The sequence below is a fragment of the Hemitrygon akajei genome, chromosome 16 (genome assembly GCF_048418815.1).
Source record: "Hemitrygon akajei chromosome 16, sHemAka1.3, whole genome shotgun sequence".
In the NCBI taxonomy this organism is placed as follows: Eukaryota; Metazoa; Chordata; class Chondrichthyes; order Myliobatiformes; family Dasyatidae; genus Hemitrygon; species Hemitrygon akajei.
Window position 1 is genome coordinate 74,107,992 of NC_133139.1, and position 19,464 is coordinate 74,127,455.

Genomic DNA, 19,464 nt, shown 5'->3' on the forward strand with positions numbered 1-19,464 from the left:
CCTGGGAATGATCACTCACCTGACTGTCTGGTCTTTTGTGTACTGCTCCCCTGCTGACTGCAACTCCATGACACTCCAGTGGCTGTCACTGGGTGCGAAGGTGCACGGGATTTCGGAGGCGAGGATTCAGCTGGACATCTTATTGTTCGTGACTCCAGCGTCCTCTCGCTGCAGCTTGCTGCCGCCAAACAGCTGGGCTTCCGCGCACCATCACCAGTGCCGGTCTCGGCCTCGCTCGGCTGGGGCATCTCCACGTACCACACTGCCTTGCTGCTCCCAGGTTTGCGTGGCACTGGCATCACGTACTCATCCTCTGGAATGGGATTGTACCAGATCGCTCCTTCCCCCACTCTGTCCCTCCTCACTTCACTCTGCCTTGCGGTGTGGGTGTCCTGCTCTGGGCTGGAGCTCCGTGCCAGGCTGGACACACACGTGGCACGATTAGTGCAGTCCATTCCACTGTCCGTACCGCAGGGAGGTGCAGGTGTGCCAAGACTCCTGGATGAACCAGAGGTGCAGTCCCTGTTACTCTGTTCTTCACCGATCGCACACATCGTCTGGTTATTCTCTCCATTTGTGGCAGTCGCTGCCGTGTCCGGGACCTCAGGATCTGAAGGCGGCAAAACAAAGTTTATCAGGGACCTGCTCAAAGAGTTGGAGAACTTCACTGAAAGGACAGAGAAAGATTCACCCATCAGGTTAGTCCCTTAACTTTTCATGCTGTCCCATCACACATGCCCAGGGCTGGAATCTGAGTGAAGTTCCCTCAACACCAAGTCATAACACACTTCCAATGTACCAGTTAGACACTGAGTGAAGCTCTCTGTCCCATCATACAACTTTAGGGTTGGACACTGAGTGACGCTCCCTCTATGCTTTTCCATCACACACTCCTACAATTGGACACCTAGTGAAGCTCCTTCCACACATTCCCATCACATAATCCCAAGTGTGGACATTGAGTGAAGTTCTCTCAATGCTATTCTGTCACTAACTCCCAGGGTGTGGGAGAGACGCTGAGGGAAGTTCCTTCTACACTGACCCATCACACATTCCCAAGGAATGGGTTAGACAGTGAGTGCTCCCTCTTAAGCATACCATCACACACTCCCAGGGTTAGACTGAATGAGGCACCCACTACACTGCCCTGTCTATGGACATTGAGAGAGGCCTCCCTCTACACCATATATGTCAAACTCAAGGCCCACGGGCCAAATCCGGCCCGCGGTGGAATTATCTTTGGCCCGCGAGATAATATCTAATTACTATTAAAGCTGGCCCCAGTAATTGAAGCGCCTATGGCGTATGATATGGCTAATGCTGAGTTTATTCAGGTACCAGGTTTTCAGGGTTTTTAGTGTTTATTCGGCAGTCTTGCTCGGCAGTCTTCTTCATAAGAAACGGAATTTGTAAAGTGAAACACTTTGTAGTTATAGCAGAGACTGAGACACATGAGAGCAGGCTGAAAAAACGGAGGCAACGAAAGCTGCGTTCGCACGCGTCCGACTGATCCGGCCCGCATGAAGCAGCATTTTGCTCAATCCGGCCCGTGACCTAAAATGAGTTTGACACCCCTGCTCTACACCATCCATCATACACTGCCAGGGCAGGGAGAGTACAGAGCTGCCAAAGTTGCTGAGTCAGTATTACTATCCAAGGAATCATCTTATTATTCTCAGCAGAATGGAAGTTCAGAAGGCCTTTTTCCAAAGTCATCTACAGCAGGCGCAGCACCAACTTTTGAAACTACAAACTGCGCCTTCAGTAACAAATCTCACTGTTGCCCAGGTCAGGCTTCCTTGATTCAGGGTCCACTGTGGAGGTCTGTGGACACCTTACACTATTGAGCCTCTCCATTTTCAAACAGCATCCCCTCCTCTCCTCTCTGTATCTGTCTGTCTGTCTCTACCCCCCACCCCCACACACACAGATACCACTGACTTTGCCTCCTCCTTCTCACTCACCTTACCTCTCACAGTCTTTAGTTCCGGAACCCTTTCAGATAGTTTACACCACCACCCACCCCACCACAATCCTCCCTGCTTTCTGACCTTATCTTGCCTGCCCTTCGACCCCCTCCTTCTCTGGACCCGTCAGCTCCTGCTCCCAGCCTGCCACTTGTTCTCGGTTTCTAATTCCCTGAGGAGCCCCATTACGGCCTTTGGGGATCTCCGTGGGCTAGTAATGAAGGATGCTAGTCTAGACCACCACCACAGGGGACTACTGTTGCGACTACAGTTCCTCAGTGGCTGCAGTGAACCCAGGTCTCAGCCCACTAATTTGTGTCTGTGCAGTTGGAGTTCAAAGGAAGGCAGCAACTTGAACGAGAGGAGAGGCTCTGGGTGGACAAGTGTGGAACATACAACCTTCCCAGTGAAAAGAGTCCCAGCGGCGATCACATTCAGCCATCTTGCATAAATGAGGCCATTTGATTAGTACAGCAATCCACTCAGTCTTTATCTCCCTTAGATGCTGATCTAATTTCCTAAAATAATCAAATATCTCTGATTCAACCATTCTTGAAGACAGTGGACTGGCCATTACCACTCTTTGTGTGCAAAAATTCTTACTCATATTCCTCGAAATCTCCATTTTGTTCCTTCTCCTCCTGGTAGCATAGGCTGAAGGGAACTAATTTTCTCTGGTCACCTTTCCTCAACCTGTTATAATCTCGCTTATATCCATCAAATCTTCTCAACTTTCTTTGCTTCAAGGAGAATAATTTTGTGACTAAATATGTTCCTGTGGTATTAGAAACCAGACAACATACCAGCCAAAGAACTGAAGACCTTTGTTTCTGGAGCAAACAGGTCCGTAGCTGATTATACCAAAATAGCTACAATATTAGCATCCACCCAACAATGTGGAAAATTGCTTAGATGGATCCTATTGACAGAAGGCAGGAGAAATCCATCCTGACTAATCCCTTCTCAAACTCATCAACAAAGTGAAGAAAGGTGTGGCCAACAGTTCTGGAGGGCACACGAGCTGGAAACGTACTCTCTGAGGCCCAGCTTAAGCTTTGCCAGGATCACTTGGTAAAGAAGAACACCACCTTTGTCCAAAGAGCTGAAGTCCGGACGTGAGGGTGACTGCCCTCGACTGAGTGTGTCATTGGGGAGCCCTGGCAAAACTAGTCTACGAGCAAAGGGAAAACACTCCAGTTGGTGTGGTTGCTGAGCAGGTTGAGGTAAGTGACTCATTTCCTGACAGACTAACATATAGCAGAGTGTGGCAGAATCTTTTCCACGTGCAGCACCAACAGTTTCAACATTACCCGGGACAATTATTCTGTATATCCAAGTTCTTGGGCAAGAGGAAAGTATGTGGTTAATGTCAAAACTCTTAGGAACATGTTGTATAGATGGCTCTTGGGACACAAGTTCATAGTTCCCTAAGAGCGGCATCACAAGTAGATAGGGTAGTACTTGCCTTCATTGTTGGGGGTTTGAGTATAAAAGTTAAGAAGATACAATTTTTTTCTTTAAAATATTGCATGTAGTTCTGGTTGCCACACTACAGGAAGGATATGGGGGCTTTGGAGAGGGTGCAGAAGAGATTGACAGGGACGCTGGTTATTTTATTACCGATATGGTGCAGAACAGGTCCTTCTGGCTTAACGAGCTGCACCGCCCAGCAACTCACCTATTTAACACTGCCTAATCACAGGACAATTTACAATGGCCAATTAACCCACCAACCAGTTTGTCCTTGGACTGTGGGAGGGAAGTGGAGCACACAAGGGATTAACTCCAGGAAACTGGACAAACTTGGATGGTGTTCTCTGGAGCGTCGCAGGTTGAGAGGCTGCGACGTAAAATTACACTGCGTGTAAAATTATCAGAGGCAGAGACTGTGTAATGTTGAGGGTGAAAATGTCAAATTCTGGAAGACATAGCTTTAAGGTGAGAAGGGGGCAGTTTAAAGAAGATCTATGAAGCAAGTTGTACACAGAGAGTGGTTATGGGAGATGGTAGAAGGAAGAACAATGGCAATAAAGGTTGGGAGGCAATGAGACAAACTACTGACTGCCTACTTCCCGCTGACTCCCACCAACACTTTGTTACTCGAGATACAAGAACAGGCAGGGTACAGAGGGATATGGATCTTGTCCAGGCTGATGGGGTTGGTTTAGACTGGCATCGTGGCTATTCCTGCGCTGTACTGTTCTCTGTTCTGTCGCTACACCCGCGTAAGTGCTGTCCCATTCCTCCTAACGTGCAGGAAAGCAAATAAACATGCGACTGAAAAATGTGGTTTTAAACAGATTCTCCAAATACCAACTGCTGCAAACGCCACATTGGAGATACGGTATGCCTGAGGGGTCTCAGTGCCACTAGCACAACAGAAAGAAATGAAGAAAGTGTGTAAGGGTCGTGTGCGGGGGAAGATGAAGGGAGAGAAGAGGGAATGGGTCATGTCCTACAGGTTGAGTGCAACAGCCTGTGAAGTGTAAATACAAGTGTGCAAGAGTACGCATGACGTGAGAGTAAGAGAACTTGCTACAGATGAGTGCGTAAGAGCATTACACACCAGTGAGAGCATGCATACAAGCATGAGAGTGCACAAGAGTTGACGCGTACGCGGGTGGAGTGTGCGAGGGATGTGGGCGGGTGCTGGAGCACAAGGAGGTGGCACAGACCCAGCCCTGTGCACATTCTCACCTGCACTCTCCTGCAGAGCATGACCTGGGACTATCGGAGCTACGCCAGCTGGGCAGACTGCTTCACGCGGCTTGAACTCACATACCTCGTGGGAGAGGGTAAGGAAAAGATCGACTTACGAAGCAGCAGCCTGCCAGATTTTTAATCAAATCAGTCTGGGAGCAGGATAAACACAGTTTTGTAACCATTAGCAACACTGCCTCAGAAACATCACTGCCTAGTCCAGTTGGCATTCCCAGAGGAGTGGGCCGATCTCGCAGGCTGCAGCAGGGTTAGGAGGAAGACAAGGCACAGTGAGACTATGTGGCAGTTTTAAATACCAACACTAGCAGGCCAAGCGACAGTGTTGGAAATGTTTGGGAGGAGCTGGGAAGGGGGCTGCAAGCCAGAGGTTGCTGAACCTTTGGAATTACCCGTTGCCGAGAACATTCCAGAGAGATGGATAGAAGTGTAACTCTGGATAGATTTCAAAGGTTCAAAGTACATTTATTCTCAAACTATGTATGCAGTGTACAACCCTAGATTCATCCTCTATTAGGGAGCCACAGAACAAAGAAACACTGTGGAACTCTTTAAAAGAAAACACCAAAACAACCATTGAGTGAAAGAAAAACTTAACGAAGGTTTAAATAAATAATTTTGATAAATTAAACTAAAAAGTTTAAAAGTTAAAAAAATGAGCAATTAACAGACGGAATATTAAACATCAAACCACAGGGTCCCCAAACATAGTCCAGGAGTGACAGTCAGTTCAGTTTAGTGCTGTGTCAATGACAGCAGGTCCCAGTTCTGCATCAAAGCGCCTCGATCAAATCGCACGAAAACAGCAGCCAGAAACACATAGAACACGATAAGCAAGTCTGCGGGGCGCATTCAGCACTGAGGACCTTAAGCAGCAAACCGCGGTGTCCCGGAAAGAGTCCGACAGCCACAAGCCGCACCCCCGGGGTGACGGAACCCAAGACTCCCGCACCTTCCTCCAGCAGCAGGCAGAGGGAGACTAGTCAAACGCGGGCAGACGGTGCAGAACACCCACTCGTCTTCCGCTCTCATCCTCGTTGGCTTCAATCTTGCTCGGCGTTTTAATCGGCGAGGAGCAAGGAAGCCAATCATGGGTTCGCGTTCCGCCATTAGGAAACGACGGCTGCGCACCCCGCTCGGATTCTCCAGAAGACAGCAAAGCTGCCGGATTGCTCAGCTGGCCGGAAAATACGCCATCAAAATTGAAAGTACGGGCCGCAATCAGCTGCAGTTCAGAAGAAGAAACGTTTTTACAGGAAGTAGTGGTTTCGTGATCTGTCAGCAGAATGTCGCCGTCGGTTACTGGAAAGAGGGACCTGGAGTTTCATGCAGTAAAGTGCTGCTGAGGTAGAAGGTCTTATTGAATGGTGGAGTAAGCACGAGAAGTTGAACAGTCCACTCAACTCTGTTAAGGAGATGTGGAGAAGGAGGAGGGAGTAAATCTACACAGTGCTGGTTAAGACCAGCGTGGTGATCATCTCCAGGCACGATCGGTACAGAGGGCAGCCCCAGCACATGCTCTACCCCTCTGGATAGGTTAGTGTTCCAACCATCTCCTCAATCACAGTGGCAGAGGCCATTTGGCCCATCATTCAAAAATAAAATCACAGTTGATCACTGTACCTCTATTCCACCTTCACTCCGCCCACCCCGCGTCACCTTCTGCATCATGAAGTCCGTCCGTCTCCTTCTGACAAACTCTGTTCACCTGCCCATCCTGTTCACCTATCGATTGGAAGCTCCCCCAGTCCAGGGACCTTGCTCAACCCACCTTGGATTTCTGGCTGCCTAGCCCATCATTTCTGAGACATATAGTTGCCAGCTCTGAGATGCCCTCAAAGTCTCCCTCCTCCCCACCCACCAAGCCGGGTCAGTGCTCAGTCCGTAGTGGATTTGGGAGGGGAACGTGTGTACATTTTAAAATGTCTTTGGGTTGTGACTGGAGACCTGAGTTTGTTCTTCTTGCCATGCTCCCTGCTGGACTGCAGCCTGCGTGTCGGGTGGGGCGTGCAGCGGGTAGTACCACAGAATCAGAGACACATTGTACAGAAATTTGTCCTTCAGCCCATCGCATCCTTTCTGACCCTATACCCATCTCTGCTAATCCCACCTTCTCCATAGCTTTCTTGCCGTTTATCTAAGCAACACACACAAAATGCTGGAGGAACTCTGCAGACCAGGCAGCATCTATGGAAAAGATACTGCCTGACCTGCTGAGTTCCTCCAGCATTTTGTGTGTGTTGCTTGGATTTCCAGCATCTGTAGATTTTCTCTTGCTAAGTGTTATCTAGATGCCTTTGTCTCTGCCTCCATCACCCACTCAGCCACTGTATTCCACACCCCAACTGCCCTCTGGGCGATAAAAGCTCTTCCTCAGATCTCTATCCTGAACCGACAGATCCTTGATTAAATGCTGCCGCCTCACATCCCTGGAGACCCTGGTTTGACACTCCGGTGGGGTCTGTGTGGAGTTTCTAGCAACCAAGTGAGTTTTCTCCCACATCACAAAGATGTCCAGGTTAGTGGGGTGTGAGGGATGTCCACAGAAGGGGAGCAGCCTCTGGCGAAGGGGGCTTGACGTGTCCATTTCTGGGCAGCTCCCTCATTTTTGGCCCCCGCTCAGCTCTCACCCGTGGCTTCAAGTAACTGTGACAGCGGCCACACCCCAGTACACTGCTCTGACAGCTGGACTAAATCAGGGTATCCGGGGGCCTCATATCGAGGGACATGCCTGTCCCAGCATGCAAAGTGAGCACCGGCGGACGAGATCCAACGGCCAGGCAGGCTGTACTGCGACGCGCTGTGGCGAGTGGAGAGCACGTCAAGGCACAGAAGGCATCGTGGTCGTCCACTGCAACCCAGGAGAACCCCAGCTTGTGATGCTTGTTCGTACCACTGGACTCAGTCTTCTGAGAGTGGAACCTCCCCAGAGCAAAGGGTCCCCCCCCCCCGAAAAACTCTCCCATCCAGTTTCTATCATTATTGGACACGTGGACAATCACCCCACAGGTTAGTAAGTTAATTAGTCACTGCAGATGACCCCAGTGTGCAGGTGAGTGGTAATGACAATGCTGTTAGACATGGTGTGAGAGCGAATAACTTGCAGGCACCCAGGGAAACAAGGAGAGATAAGAAATGGGATTTAAGGGGGTTGTTTCCCCAGAGCTGACCTGTACCCAATGGGCTGAATGGCCTCCTTTCTCATTACAGGATTCAGATTGACAGGTTGGGTGAAGGGGTGGGGGCGTGCTGGACCAGCTGGCAACACGATTCACATCTGTAAGGGGGGGGGGGAGCTCTTCTTCCCCGTGAGGTGGTTCGTGGTGCCGGGAGCTATGAGCAAGCCAGCTGCAGCCTACCACACGGAACAACAGGCCCCTTGCCTCTAGTAGTTCCCTGAAACTTGGCTCCTTGTTTTCCCCGGGATTTGCCGCCTGCTGCACAAAGGAGGGTCTGTGGCGAGATCCCCAGCTCCCGCTTGGAACTGAAAGCACCATTCACACGTCCGAGGCAGGAGAACAAGGCCAGTTTCAGAACGCCCGCAGGTTTAAAGCACAGCAGCGGAAGTTTAATCAAAAGTGGAAGCGCGAGTTCAGGCTTAAAATTAGATCGCTGGAAATAAGCAGCCTGTTTATGTGGGAGGCAGGCTCAGGTTAACATCGGCAGAGCACAGCACTCGGGCCAGGGCCGTCTAACAGTCCTGCAGAATAAAGTGGGCTGCACTGTGATCCAGCAGAGGGTGGGGAAGGAGAGCGATACCCCGGGCGTGGGACGGCGGGGGACCGACCTACAACACCTCCTTCTCAGCTCGGCTGTCGGGATCGGCTCTCTCCCCCCCCCCCTCTGGTCGCCTCCCCAGGGCACCAGCCTGCAAGACAAATTGCTGCTAATTTGTTAATAATCAGGGAGATCTCCTCAGGAAAGCTAAACTGACCGATGTTGCGATAAGGCCGCGGCCGAGCTCAGAGGCCGATGAATCGCGGGCTTTCAGAGGGGTTCACGGTGGGGGGGGAGGGCTTTAAGGAGCACGTGATGGCGGAGACTGTGAGGGCAGACATCCCCTAGGGAGGGGAGAGGGGAAGAAAAGAATGAGGAGGGAAGGGAGGGTGAGGATTGGGAAAGAAAGAATGGGGGAGGGAATGAATAAGTGAGCGATAAAAGGAAGCAAGGGGGTATGAAGGCAATGGAAGTGAGTGGGCAAAGGGATGTTGGGGAAGCTATCTGGGTGGACCAGGATGAACAAAGCAAGGCCAAACCATGGGCTGTGCAGAAATCTGTGTGAATGTGCATGGGGGGGGGGGGGGTGGTGGTGGTAACTGTGCTGGACACCTAGTGGTCTGAAGCCATGGAGGGGTGTTAGAGTTTGAGACATGAATGGGCCAGATTCCACTGCAGGTGAGAGGGCAGATACTGCAGCCTCTGATTTCAGGTCTCTCCATCTCAGCCTTTCCAGCGCCATGTCCTTCTCCTTCCTCCAACTAAAGGCCCCTCACATCTGCTGTTGTCCACAACCCTTCCCAACCCCGAGTGCGCTGAAACTTCCCCCTTCGCCAGAGTCCTCCTCTACACTGAGATATAATTCTGCTTTGTGTGCTCCCTGGCTCCATCCACCTGGCCCAGGTGCCTGCTCTCGTTCCCTGGCAGGGCCCAGCATTGCTGCTGCGCCACACTGCGTAACGCTTCCATCGGCTTCTGTTAACTGAATAAACTATTCCCACAGCATCTTAGTCACTTATCAGGAATTCACAGTGAACTATCAACAAGAACTTCCTGTGCATAATGTCTTCAACAGTTCCAATTATAACTCAGCTGCTGAAACGTAGCATGTCAAGGATACTTTCAGCTTGTAGATTATACGATTACAGAATGCCTGACCGTATATGGAAAATGAGCAAGTGCAGTCACTTTCCCACCACCCCGGGCACGGGCAAGCCCGTTAAATCCAGCCCGCTAATCCCCTTCGAATGGTTCCACTCCCTCTGAGCATGTCAGCCATGTTTCACTCCGCTCACTCTTGCCCTCTTGCCTTCCAGGACCACTCCAAGGAGACTCCAAGTGCCCCAGTGTTGGATCCGTGGAGCCATTTGAAAGAAATCTTGCCCCCCCCACCCCTCAGTAAAATGGCTACAGAATAATACAGCACAGGAACAGGCCCTTCGGCCCGCAGTGGATCAGTAGCACATTGCAATATCTGGGAAGGGTTGGGGTAGAAGGGAAGGGTAGCGGGAAGGTTGAAGGATGGGTGCTGAGAAGGTAAAGGAGGAAGGGACTGAGTGATAGGGCATGATAGTGTAGGAGGGGGTCTGAGTGAGGGCAAGGGGCTGGAGATGCAAAGAGGTTCAAGATGAGCATCAGTCTGGGGTGAGAAGTGCCTAGGGGAGGGTGAAGATGGAAGAGAAAGGTCCAAGATCAGTGAGACCATGCTTGGCAGAGGAACTGTGCATACAAACTAACGTCCACAGTAGGAGGACTTGCTGAGGGCCGCCAAGGTCTTCCGGAATGGGGCAAATCCAGAGGGGCTGCCTGCTGTCTGCACAGAGTAAATCGTCACTAGAGTCCCCTCAGCGCCCTCCTGCCAGTGGTCAAAGAGCTGCCCCAGATCCCCAAATCACAGACTGGATTCCATCCAACCAGAGCACACTGGGCTGTACAACAACTCTAAGAGAAAGGCAGGGAGTAGCATCAAACACCTTACGTGGACCTTACAGAAGCCTTTTACTTTATGTATTGAGAGTGACTGTGGAGAACCCTTGTCAAGCGTAGCTGCTGTCAGAAGACTGGCTCCACCACACTGTGATACAACACTGACCCCATCCCAGCACAGATAGGGGTCGCCCAAGGCTGTGTCATGGCCCCAGCTACATGCAAACGCCATAGCCACACTCCCTCCTCTCCTGCCCTGCCAAACGAGCATCTCACTGGAGTGGAGACGCACGACAGGACAAGTGGGCAACTGTTCAACCTGCACTTAATATTACCGAAGTGTCCGTATTTTGAAGACAACAAGAACAGAAAGCAAGAAATATTCAGCAGGTCAGACAGCACCTGTGCCGAGAGAAACTGTTGCCAGCAATTTCCATTTTTCTATCAAATTCCAGACTTAGATTTATTCAGTTTGTGCCACTTTCTGGCTGTAAGGCTGGATGGATGCTTGAGGACGTTAAAAGTCATTCCTAACCTTTCCTCATCAGTCACTCCAACTTTGCCCTCTCAGCAACTCCAACACTCCAAACACAATCCCTTCCTTAGGTCTTTCTTTCCATTGGGGCATCGCCAGTTCTTTGTGTTGGGATGATAAGAATCACCTCCCACTATCCGGCAGCACCAGCCAAGCCCAGTGTTTACTCTTTACACCAGCCCTGCTTCACCTCCCTGTCCACGTCACCGGCAATCCCTTGTGCACTTCCTCGGCTTCTCTCTGACTGCATCCCTGATCTTCAGGCCCACTTTTCTCCGAGTATACAAATTCTGCTATACCCCCTTCCGCAGTTGTTGGGGACTGTCACAAGTTCATTGCCCTCGAAACATCCTTCATAAATTGTGCATGGAGTGCATTGCCGGGATGGTGGAAGAGGCAGATACATTAGGAACACTTAGGACAATCTAAGATAGGCACATGGATGAAGGACAAATGGAGGGCCACGGGGGAAGGAAGGGTTAGTTTCATCACCGAGAATGCCGTTTCTGGACTTCTGCAATCAACACTATTGTCCCACAGACCTTGGTGAACGAATCCCTACAGCTCAGTGCAAATACACCACCGTACAACTAGGTGTTGGATTTTCTAACCAACAGACCCCAGACAGTCAGAACGAACAACTGCTCCTCCCTCAACATGGTAACCCCCAGGGCTGTGTGCTGAGCCTCCTGCTGTACACTCTGCTCACACGCGACTGCACAAACACCCGAGCAGTCACTTTGTCAAGTTCGCTGATGACGTGGCAGTGGTGAGGCTCGTCACCGACAGCGATGAGACGGCCTACGGAGAGGAGGTGGAAGAGCCTGAGGCCCGGTGCCAGGCAAATAACCTGTCCCTCAGTGTCAACAAGATAGTTACCAGCTTCCGGAGAACTCGCACCACTCACACATCCCCCTTTACTTCAGCGGCACAGCAGTGGAAACAAGCTGTTTCAAACTCCTGGGAGAGCTCATCACACAGAACCTCTCATGGTCCCAAAACACATCCCACACAGTCAAGAAAGCTCACCAACGCCTCCACTTTCCAAGAAGGTTGAGGAAACCTGGACTTTGTAGAGCCATACACACATCATTCTACAGATGTGCCGTAGAGAGCGTCCTGACAAGCTCCATCACAGTTTGGTATGAAAACCACACTGCAGCAGACAGGAAGGCTCTACAATGCAGAGTCAAAACTGCTCAATGCATCTGTGGCACCAGCCTAACTGCCATCAGGGATATATATATATATATACACACAAAAATGACCAGAAACTTTATGAAGGATCCCACACACCCTGCTCATGGACTGCCATCAGGGAGGAGGCTATGTAAAAACAGTTACTTTCCCCAAGAAGTAAGACTGATCAACACCTCCACCATTATTTTATTATTTCCCATCAATCAGCTAATGTACAACCTCGGGTTACTTTATGGACACACAATCTATGTATATAAGTTATATTATGTATTTATATTTATTATTATTGTTTTTTATCTTCTGCATTTGTTTTGTGCTGCATCGGATCCGGAGTAACAATTATTTTGTTCTGTTTACACTTGTGTACAGGAATTGACATTAAATAAGCTTGACATTAACATGTACAGTAGGCAAAATATTGTGGGCCGAAGGGTCTGTATGTTCTTTAATTTCATACACCACTTCTTGTGGCACCTTTTCTCCACCCATTATTCAGCCTTTAATGACAACTGCTCCGCCACAACCTGGATCAACACGTCGACACTGTGCGGAGGCTTGTGTGCGTCAAGGACTCAGGGCCGCCCATGTTGGAACTGCTGTGGACGGGATGCCAGACGAAGGTCGACCCAACCCCGGCTCCCGAACGGACAGATTCGCGTCTGCCCCCCCCGGGCCACTCTTCAATTAGAAGTGTGAATGACATACGTAACAACAACAATGGCAACTGTTGAGTAATCAAAATCATGGATCACTCTCAGTCACTCCAGCCGCTTGGGAACAAACACCATTCCAAGCTAACAGCTGTATTTAGGGCAACACTCAACTTGCATATATTAGCATATATTATCCAAAAAAAATTACCTTATTTGTACATGAATCCATCCCACCAGCCTCCTACAAAAAGTAGTAGATACAGTCCAGTCCATCATGGGTAAAGCCCTCCCCACCATTGGGCAGGAAGCAGCATCCATCAGCAAGGACCCCCACCACCCAGGCCACGTTGTCTTCTCAGGAAGGAGGTACAGGAGTGTCCGGACCCACATCACCAGGTTCAGGAAAAGTTATTACCCTTCAACCATCAGGCTCCTGAACCAGAGGGGATAACTTCACTTGCCCCATCACTGAACTGAACCAATGGTTTCACTCTCAGGGACTCTTGTCTATTTATTTATTTATTATTGCTACTTTTTCCCCGTTTCCTTTTGTGTTTTGCACTGTTTATTGCTTTATTTGCTGGTTGGTTGTTGGCTGTCCGGTTGGGTGTGGTCTTTCATCGATTCTGTTCTGTTTCTTTTATTTACTGTGATTGCTCACAAGAAAATGAGTCACCAGATTGCATACGGTGACATATACTTTGATAATAAACTTACTTTGAACTTCCCCACATGGAGGGCCAGCGCAGCAGCTTCCCGCTCAATGCCTTCGGACCGGGGCGATCGCCCATACCGCCGGGGCTGCTGCTCACGTCAGGTTCGCACACTACACCAGCGACCGCAAATCCAGTCTCCAGACCACAGCCGGATGCTGGCAGGTCATGGCTGGACACTAGCAGGTCACACACACACACTGAAGACTTTCTTTCATCGTGAGGTCTGGAGGTCACTGGCCACCCTGACCCGACTGTACCGTTTCGGCACCAAGGGACACCTTCGGGCTCAATGGGAAAGACGTTCAGCTGCCGGAAGCATCACATTCCAATACCACTGGCACTTTGTTTCCCAGCCTCCCAGCCACAAACATTAGCAGGATATTCAACTCGGGGGGGGGGGGGGGCATCTCAGTGCTGCTTCTCTGATATCTTATGTCAACCCCGGTGGGTTACAAATTATCTCAGTGTCAGGCTGGAGCCTTGGCCAAATTCCACTGCCCCACTGCCTCCACAGGCTGAACCCGTGTGGACAGGACCAAACCTGTGGTGTGCTGGGCTTCATGATTCAGCCAATTCCTCACTGGGCCATTGGCGAAGCTTATAACTACTCCCTTAACTAGTGCACAGGAGTTCATATACCATAGTGTTAATGGAAAACACAGCAGTGGCAATTAATGTGATCCAGATCACAGGCTGGAAGGAATTAAACGATTCCTTTCATCTGAAAATGAGAGTGGAAACTGGCTTGATTGCTGAGTTCAGCCTAGGGAGTCACCTTCTGAACAAGACCTGTGTGTTAGAGGTCCCCGGCTCTGAGACTGGGGGAGTGGGGGGTGAGGCCACAGGGGGCTCATTTTCATTCCAGTACAGGGCAGGCTGACTGCTAACACTGTGGCTGGTGGCCAATCATTTAGCTTCCTATCCCAATTTCCAGTCTAACATGTTGGTCCATGGGCTCCTCTTCTTCCACAATGAGGCCACTCTCAGGGTGGAGGAGCAACACTTCCAACCTGATGGCATGAACATGGATTTCTCCTCCCAGTGCTTCCCCCACCTCACTCTCCCTTACCTATTTTTCTGTTCCCCACTCCTGTCTCCTACCTCTTCTCACTTGCCTATCACCTCCCGTGGTGTCCCTCCTTCTTCCCTTTCTCTTGTGGTCCACTCTCCTCTCCTATCAAATTCCTTCCTGTCCAGCCCTTTACCTTTCCCACCCGCCTGGCTTCACATACCACTTTCTATCTACTCGTCCTTCCCTTCTCCCACCTTTTTATTCTGGCATCTTCCCCCTCCCTTTCCAGCCCTGATGCGACGTTGACTGTTTATTCATTTCCATGGATGCTACCTGACCTGCCGAGTTCCTCCAGTATTTTGTGTGTGCAACACTGTGAAAGCCAGGCTTGCCAGCAATCTACAGCGGTCCAGCTCCATCTGAGGGCAGGGCGGCTACACATACTCAGCCCAGCGTGGACGCAGATACATGGACAGTTCTCGGCAAAGCCACGGTTGTCTTCATTGGCGAGCTCTCCCTGCTCCCAGCCCATATTATAAACCACCTCCTGCACTTTGGGGCTCCACGAACAAACTGTTCAGCTTCCAGCCTTCCGGGGAGGAGGGCACAGAGCCTTCTCCATCGGGACACCAGTAACAAACCGAAGCCAGTGGGTAAACCAGTGCCTGTCCTGGCCAGAACAGAGGACTCACTCCTCGACAAATGACATTGATACTCCGGCAGGTCCCAGACTAGGAAGCCGTGAGTTCCACTGTTTTGGAAACCCACACTGTAACATACCTTGGTTGCAACTGTTGCCTCCACCTATAACCTCCCAACCTCAGTCACTATCTCCCCTCTCTCCTCATTATGTGCTCATCACCCTTCCTAACCTGCATCCCCCTCTCCTTCCAGCTCTAGACCCATCCCTCTCACCTGTTTATACTGGCTATCTCCCCTCTGCCCTCAATCCAGTTGAAGGGTCTTCAGCTCAAAGGCTGATGGTCAATTTCCCTGCATGGACAATGTTTGCCTCGCTGACCTCCTCCAGCTCCTTTGGTGTCTCAAGACATGAGTGAGCCTCGGCTTTGTTTGGCGCATGATTGCATGCAGAACTGCAGAGAGTTGAGGACACAGCTCAGCACATCGTGGAAACCAGCCTCCTTCCTATGGAGCCTGTTTATACTTCTCACAGCCTCAGTAAAGCAGCCAGCAAAATCAAAAACCTCACCCAGCCCAGACATTCCCTCTTCTCCCCTCTCCCACTGGCCTGAAACCACGCACCAAGGACAGCTTCTACTCCGCTGTTGTAAGACTATCACATGGTTCTGTAGTACGATTGTACAATTACAATCTACCTCATTACGACTGCAGACCTTATTGTTAACCTGCATTTATTCTGTAGTTGTTACACTTCATTCTGCATTCTTTTATTTATTTTTAAACCCCGTTCCACCTTAATGTGCTAAGTAATGATCACATCTGGAGACACGATTTTCATTGTATCTCGATATATGTGACAATAATAATTCAATTCCAATATCAACTCGCATACTCTAAACTTTGGGTGTAGAGCTGGCAGCCTGGGCACTGTGGCTTTCTCCAGAGACAGATGGACTCCAGAGCATCTGACACTCAAGGACAATACCTTCGGGCTCTATGACAGGCCACTACACTGGAGCGTGGTAGAAGGTTTTGTGACAGCTGACAAAGCCGATGGGAGACCCATGGGCTCTGCCCCCAGGGGGGTGGCAATGGTCTTATGGAGTGAGTGGCTCGTGAGGTCTGACATGTACACTGAGCTTTGCTGTGCCCCAAAAATGAAGATTCGAGGTACTCATGGCTAGATGCTTCTTCTACATTTTCAGTGGGGATGAGCCAAGGACTCGCACAGAAAGCCCAAAATGGCACACTTTTCCCCAAGAGGATTTGATAACAGTGTGCACATTGAGATAATCTCCACTCATTCAGGTGAAAGGCACAGTGAGAATCCCCACTCATTTAGCTGAAAGATACTGTGAGAACCCCCACACATTCAGGAGAAAGACACTGTGAGAATCCCCACCCATTTAGGTAAAAGACATTGTGAGAAGATCAGAACATAGGAAATAGGAGCAAGAATAGACCATTTGACCCATCGAGACTGCTCTGCCATTTAATAAGATCATGGCTGATCTGGCCATGGACTCATCTCCACCTACCTGCCTTTCCCCCATAATCCTTAATACCCCTACTATGCAAAAACCTATCCAACCTTGTCTTAAATATATTTACTGATGTAGCCTCCACTGCTTCATTAGGCAGAGAATTCCAAAGATTCACCATCCTCTGGGAAAAGCAGATCTTCCTCATCCCAGTCCTAAATCTACTCCCCCGAATCTTGAGGTCATGCCCTCTAGTTCTAGTCTCACCTACCAGTGGAAAGAACTTTACTGGCTCCATCTTATCTATCCTTTTCATAATTTTATATGTTTCTATAAGATCTCCACTCATTCTTCTGAATTCCAGCGAGTACAGTCACAGGTGACTCAACCGCTCCTCATAGTCTAACCCTCTCATCTCTGAAATCAACCTCCTCTGCACCGCCTCCAAAGCCAGTATATCCTTCATCAAGTACGGAGACCAGAACTGCATGCAATACTCCAGATGCAACCTCACCAATACCCTGTACAGTTCCAGCATAACCTCCCTGCTCCTAAATTCAATCCCTCTAGCAATGAAGGACAACATCCCTTTTGCCTTCTTGATAGTCTGCTGCACCTGCAAACCAACCTTTTGCAATTCATGCACAAGCTCTCCCAAGTCCCTCTGCACAACAGCATGCTGCAATCTTTTACCATTTAAATAATAATCTGCTCTTCTATTTTTCCTTCCAAAGTGGATGACCTCGCATTTAACAACATTGCACTCCAACTGCCAGACCCTTGCCCACTCACTTAACCTATCTATATTTCTCTGTAGACTCTCCATATCCTCTGCACAATTTGCTTTTCCACTCAATTTAGTGTCAACAGCAAACTTAGACACACTACACCCTGTCTCCTCTTCCAGGATATCATAAACAGTTGCAGGCCCAGTACACCACTTATTGCCAACCAGAGTAATACCCATGTATCCCAACCCTCTGCTTTCTATCAGTTAACCGATTCTCTATCCATGCTAATACATCACCCCCAACTCTATACATCCTTATCGTATGGAAAAGTCTTTTATGTGGCAACTTATTGAACCCCTTCTGTAAAATCCAAGTAAATAACATCTATCTGTTCTACTTTATCCACTCATTTTGGAAAAAAGACACTCTGAGAATTTCCACTCATTAAGCAGAAAGACATTAAAAATCCCCACTCCTTCAGAGGAAAGACACTGTGAGAATCCCCTCTCATTCAGGAAAAAGTCACTGTGAGAATCCCCACTGATTTAGGTTAAAGGCACTGTGAGAAACCCAATTTGTTCTGGAGAAAGACACTGTGAGAATCCTCAGTCATTCTGGAGAAAAACACTGTGAAAGACCCCACACAATCAGGGGATAGGCACTGTGAGAATCCCCACTCATTCATGTGAGACAGACTGAGAATCCCCACTGATTTAAGTTAAAGGCACTGTGAGAATCCCCTCTCATTCAGGAAAAAGTCACTGTGAGAATCCCCACTCAGTCAGGTGAAAGAGACTGTGAAAATCCCCACTCAGTCAGGTGAAAGAGACTGTGAGAATCCCCACTCAGTCAGGTGAAAGAGACTGTGAGAATCCCCACTGATTTAGGTTAAAGGCACTGTGAGAAACCCAACTTGTTCTGGAGAAAGACACTGTGAGAATCCCCACTCAGTCAGGTGAGACAGACTGAGAATCCCCACTGATTTAGGTTAAAGGCACTGTGAGAAACCCAATTTGTTCTGGAGAAAGACACTGTGAGAATCCCCACTCAGTCAGATGAAAGACACTGTGAGAATCCCCACTCTTCCAGAGAAAGACACTGTGAGAATTCCCACTCAGTCAGATGAAAGACACTTTGAGAAGCCCCACTCATTCAGGTGAAAGACACTGTGAGAATCCAAACCCATTTAGCTGAAGTACCGAGAATTCCCACTCATTCTGGATAAAGACGCTCTGAGAGTCTCCACTTATTTAGGAGAAAGACATTCATTTAGGTGAAAGGGACTGTGAGAATCCCCACTCATTTAGATGGAAGACACTGAGAATTCCCACTCATTCAGGGGAAAGACACTGTGAGCATTGCCACTGATTCAGGTGAAAGGCACCGTGAGGTTTCCCACTCATTCGGGTGAAAGGTATTGTGAGAATCCCCACTGATTTAGGTTACAGGCACTGTGAGAATCTCCACTCATTCAGGTGAAAGGCACCGTGAGGAATCCCACTGATCCTCATTCTACTTGGGCCAGCAAGATGCCAACACTCCGGTCCGCCACAGATCCGATTCCTGTGCAGATCCCTGTCAAATCCCGAGGCTTTTCTCAGTCTTTCATTCATCTCCAATAACTTTCTCACCAATTATCAATGCAACAACAAGGCAGCGGTCAATTGTGTTTGCAGTCTTTAAACTGGTGCAGCCTTAGAAGAACTTGCCCCAGCGCACCATCCCTGAATAAGGGGTGGAATGATTAGGACTGAGATGTGGAGAAATTCAAGGGGTAGTGAATAGTGGGAATTCACTGCATCAATAGGTCAGTCATTGTGTTCATTAAAAGCAAACCTAATGATGTCTGGGCATTAAGAGAATCATGGGACATGTGCTGGAGAATGGCTGAGATGGAAGAACAGCCAGGAGCTTGATAAATGCCAAAGCACATCTCAGGGGCCAGGTTGCTGACTCCTGCTCCTAATTCTAATGTTCTTGTGCAGATAAGGTACGTGTTATGTAACTTAGCAGAGGATGGAGTTGCATCGAGTTGCCTTCAGTCAGGAAGTCCCATTGTACAATTACAAGAGTCAAGGACAAACACAAATTTCCTTTTCGTTTCAACTCCACCAAAATGAAATCATCGTCCGTCAAGAACAATTTTCTACCATTGGTAGATGACAG

At 49.3% G+C, this 19,464-nt stretch overlaps 1 protein-coding gene across 1 annotated transcript in view; it reads right to left on the reverse strand.

The window, feature by feature from the left end:
* Positions 1 to 19,464, reverse strand: part of LOC140740186 (rho GTPase-activating protein SYDE1-like) — a 68,045-nt gene that overhangs the window by 37,151 nt on the left and 11,430 nt on the right. The window contains exon 2 of the mRNA XM_073069185.1: positions 20 to 610. Within this exon, the coding sequence (XP_072925286.1) occupies positions 20 to 610 (591 nt within the window). The remainder of the gene's footprint in view (positions 1 to 19; positions 611 to 19,464) is intronic.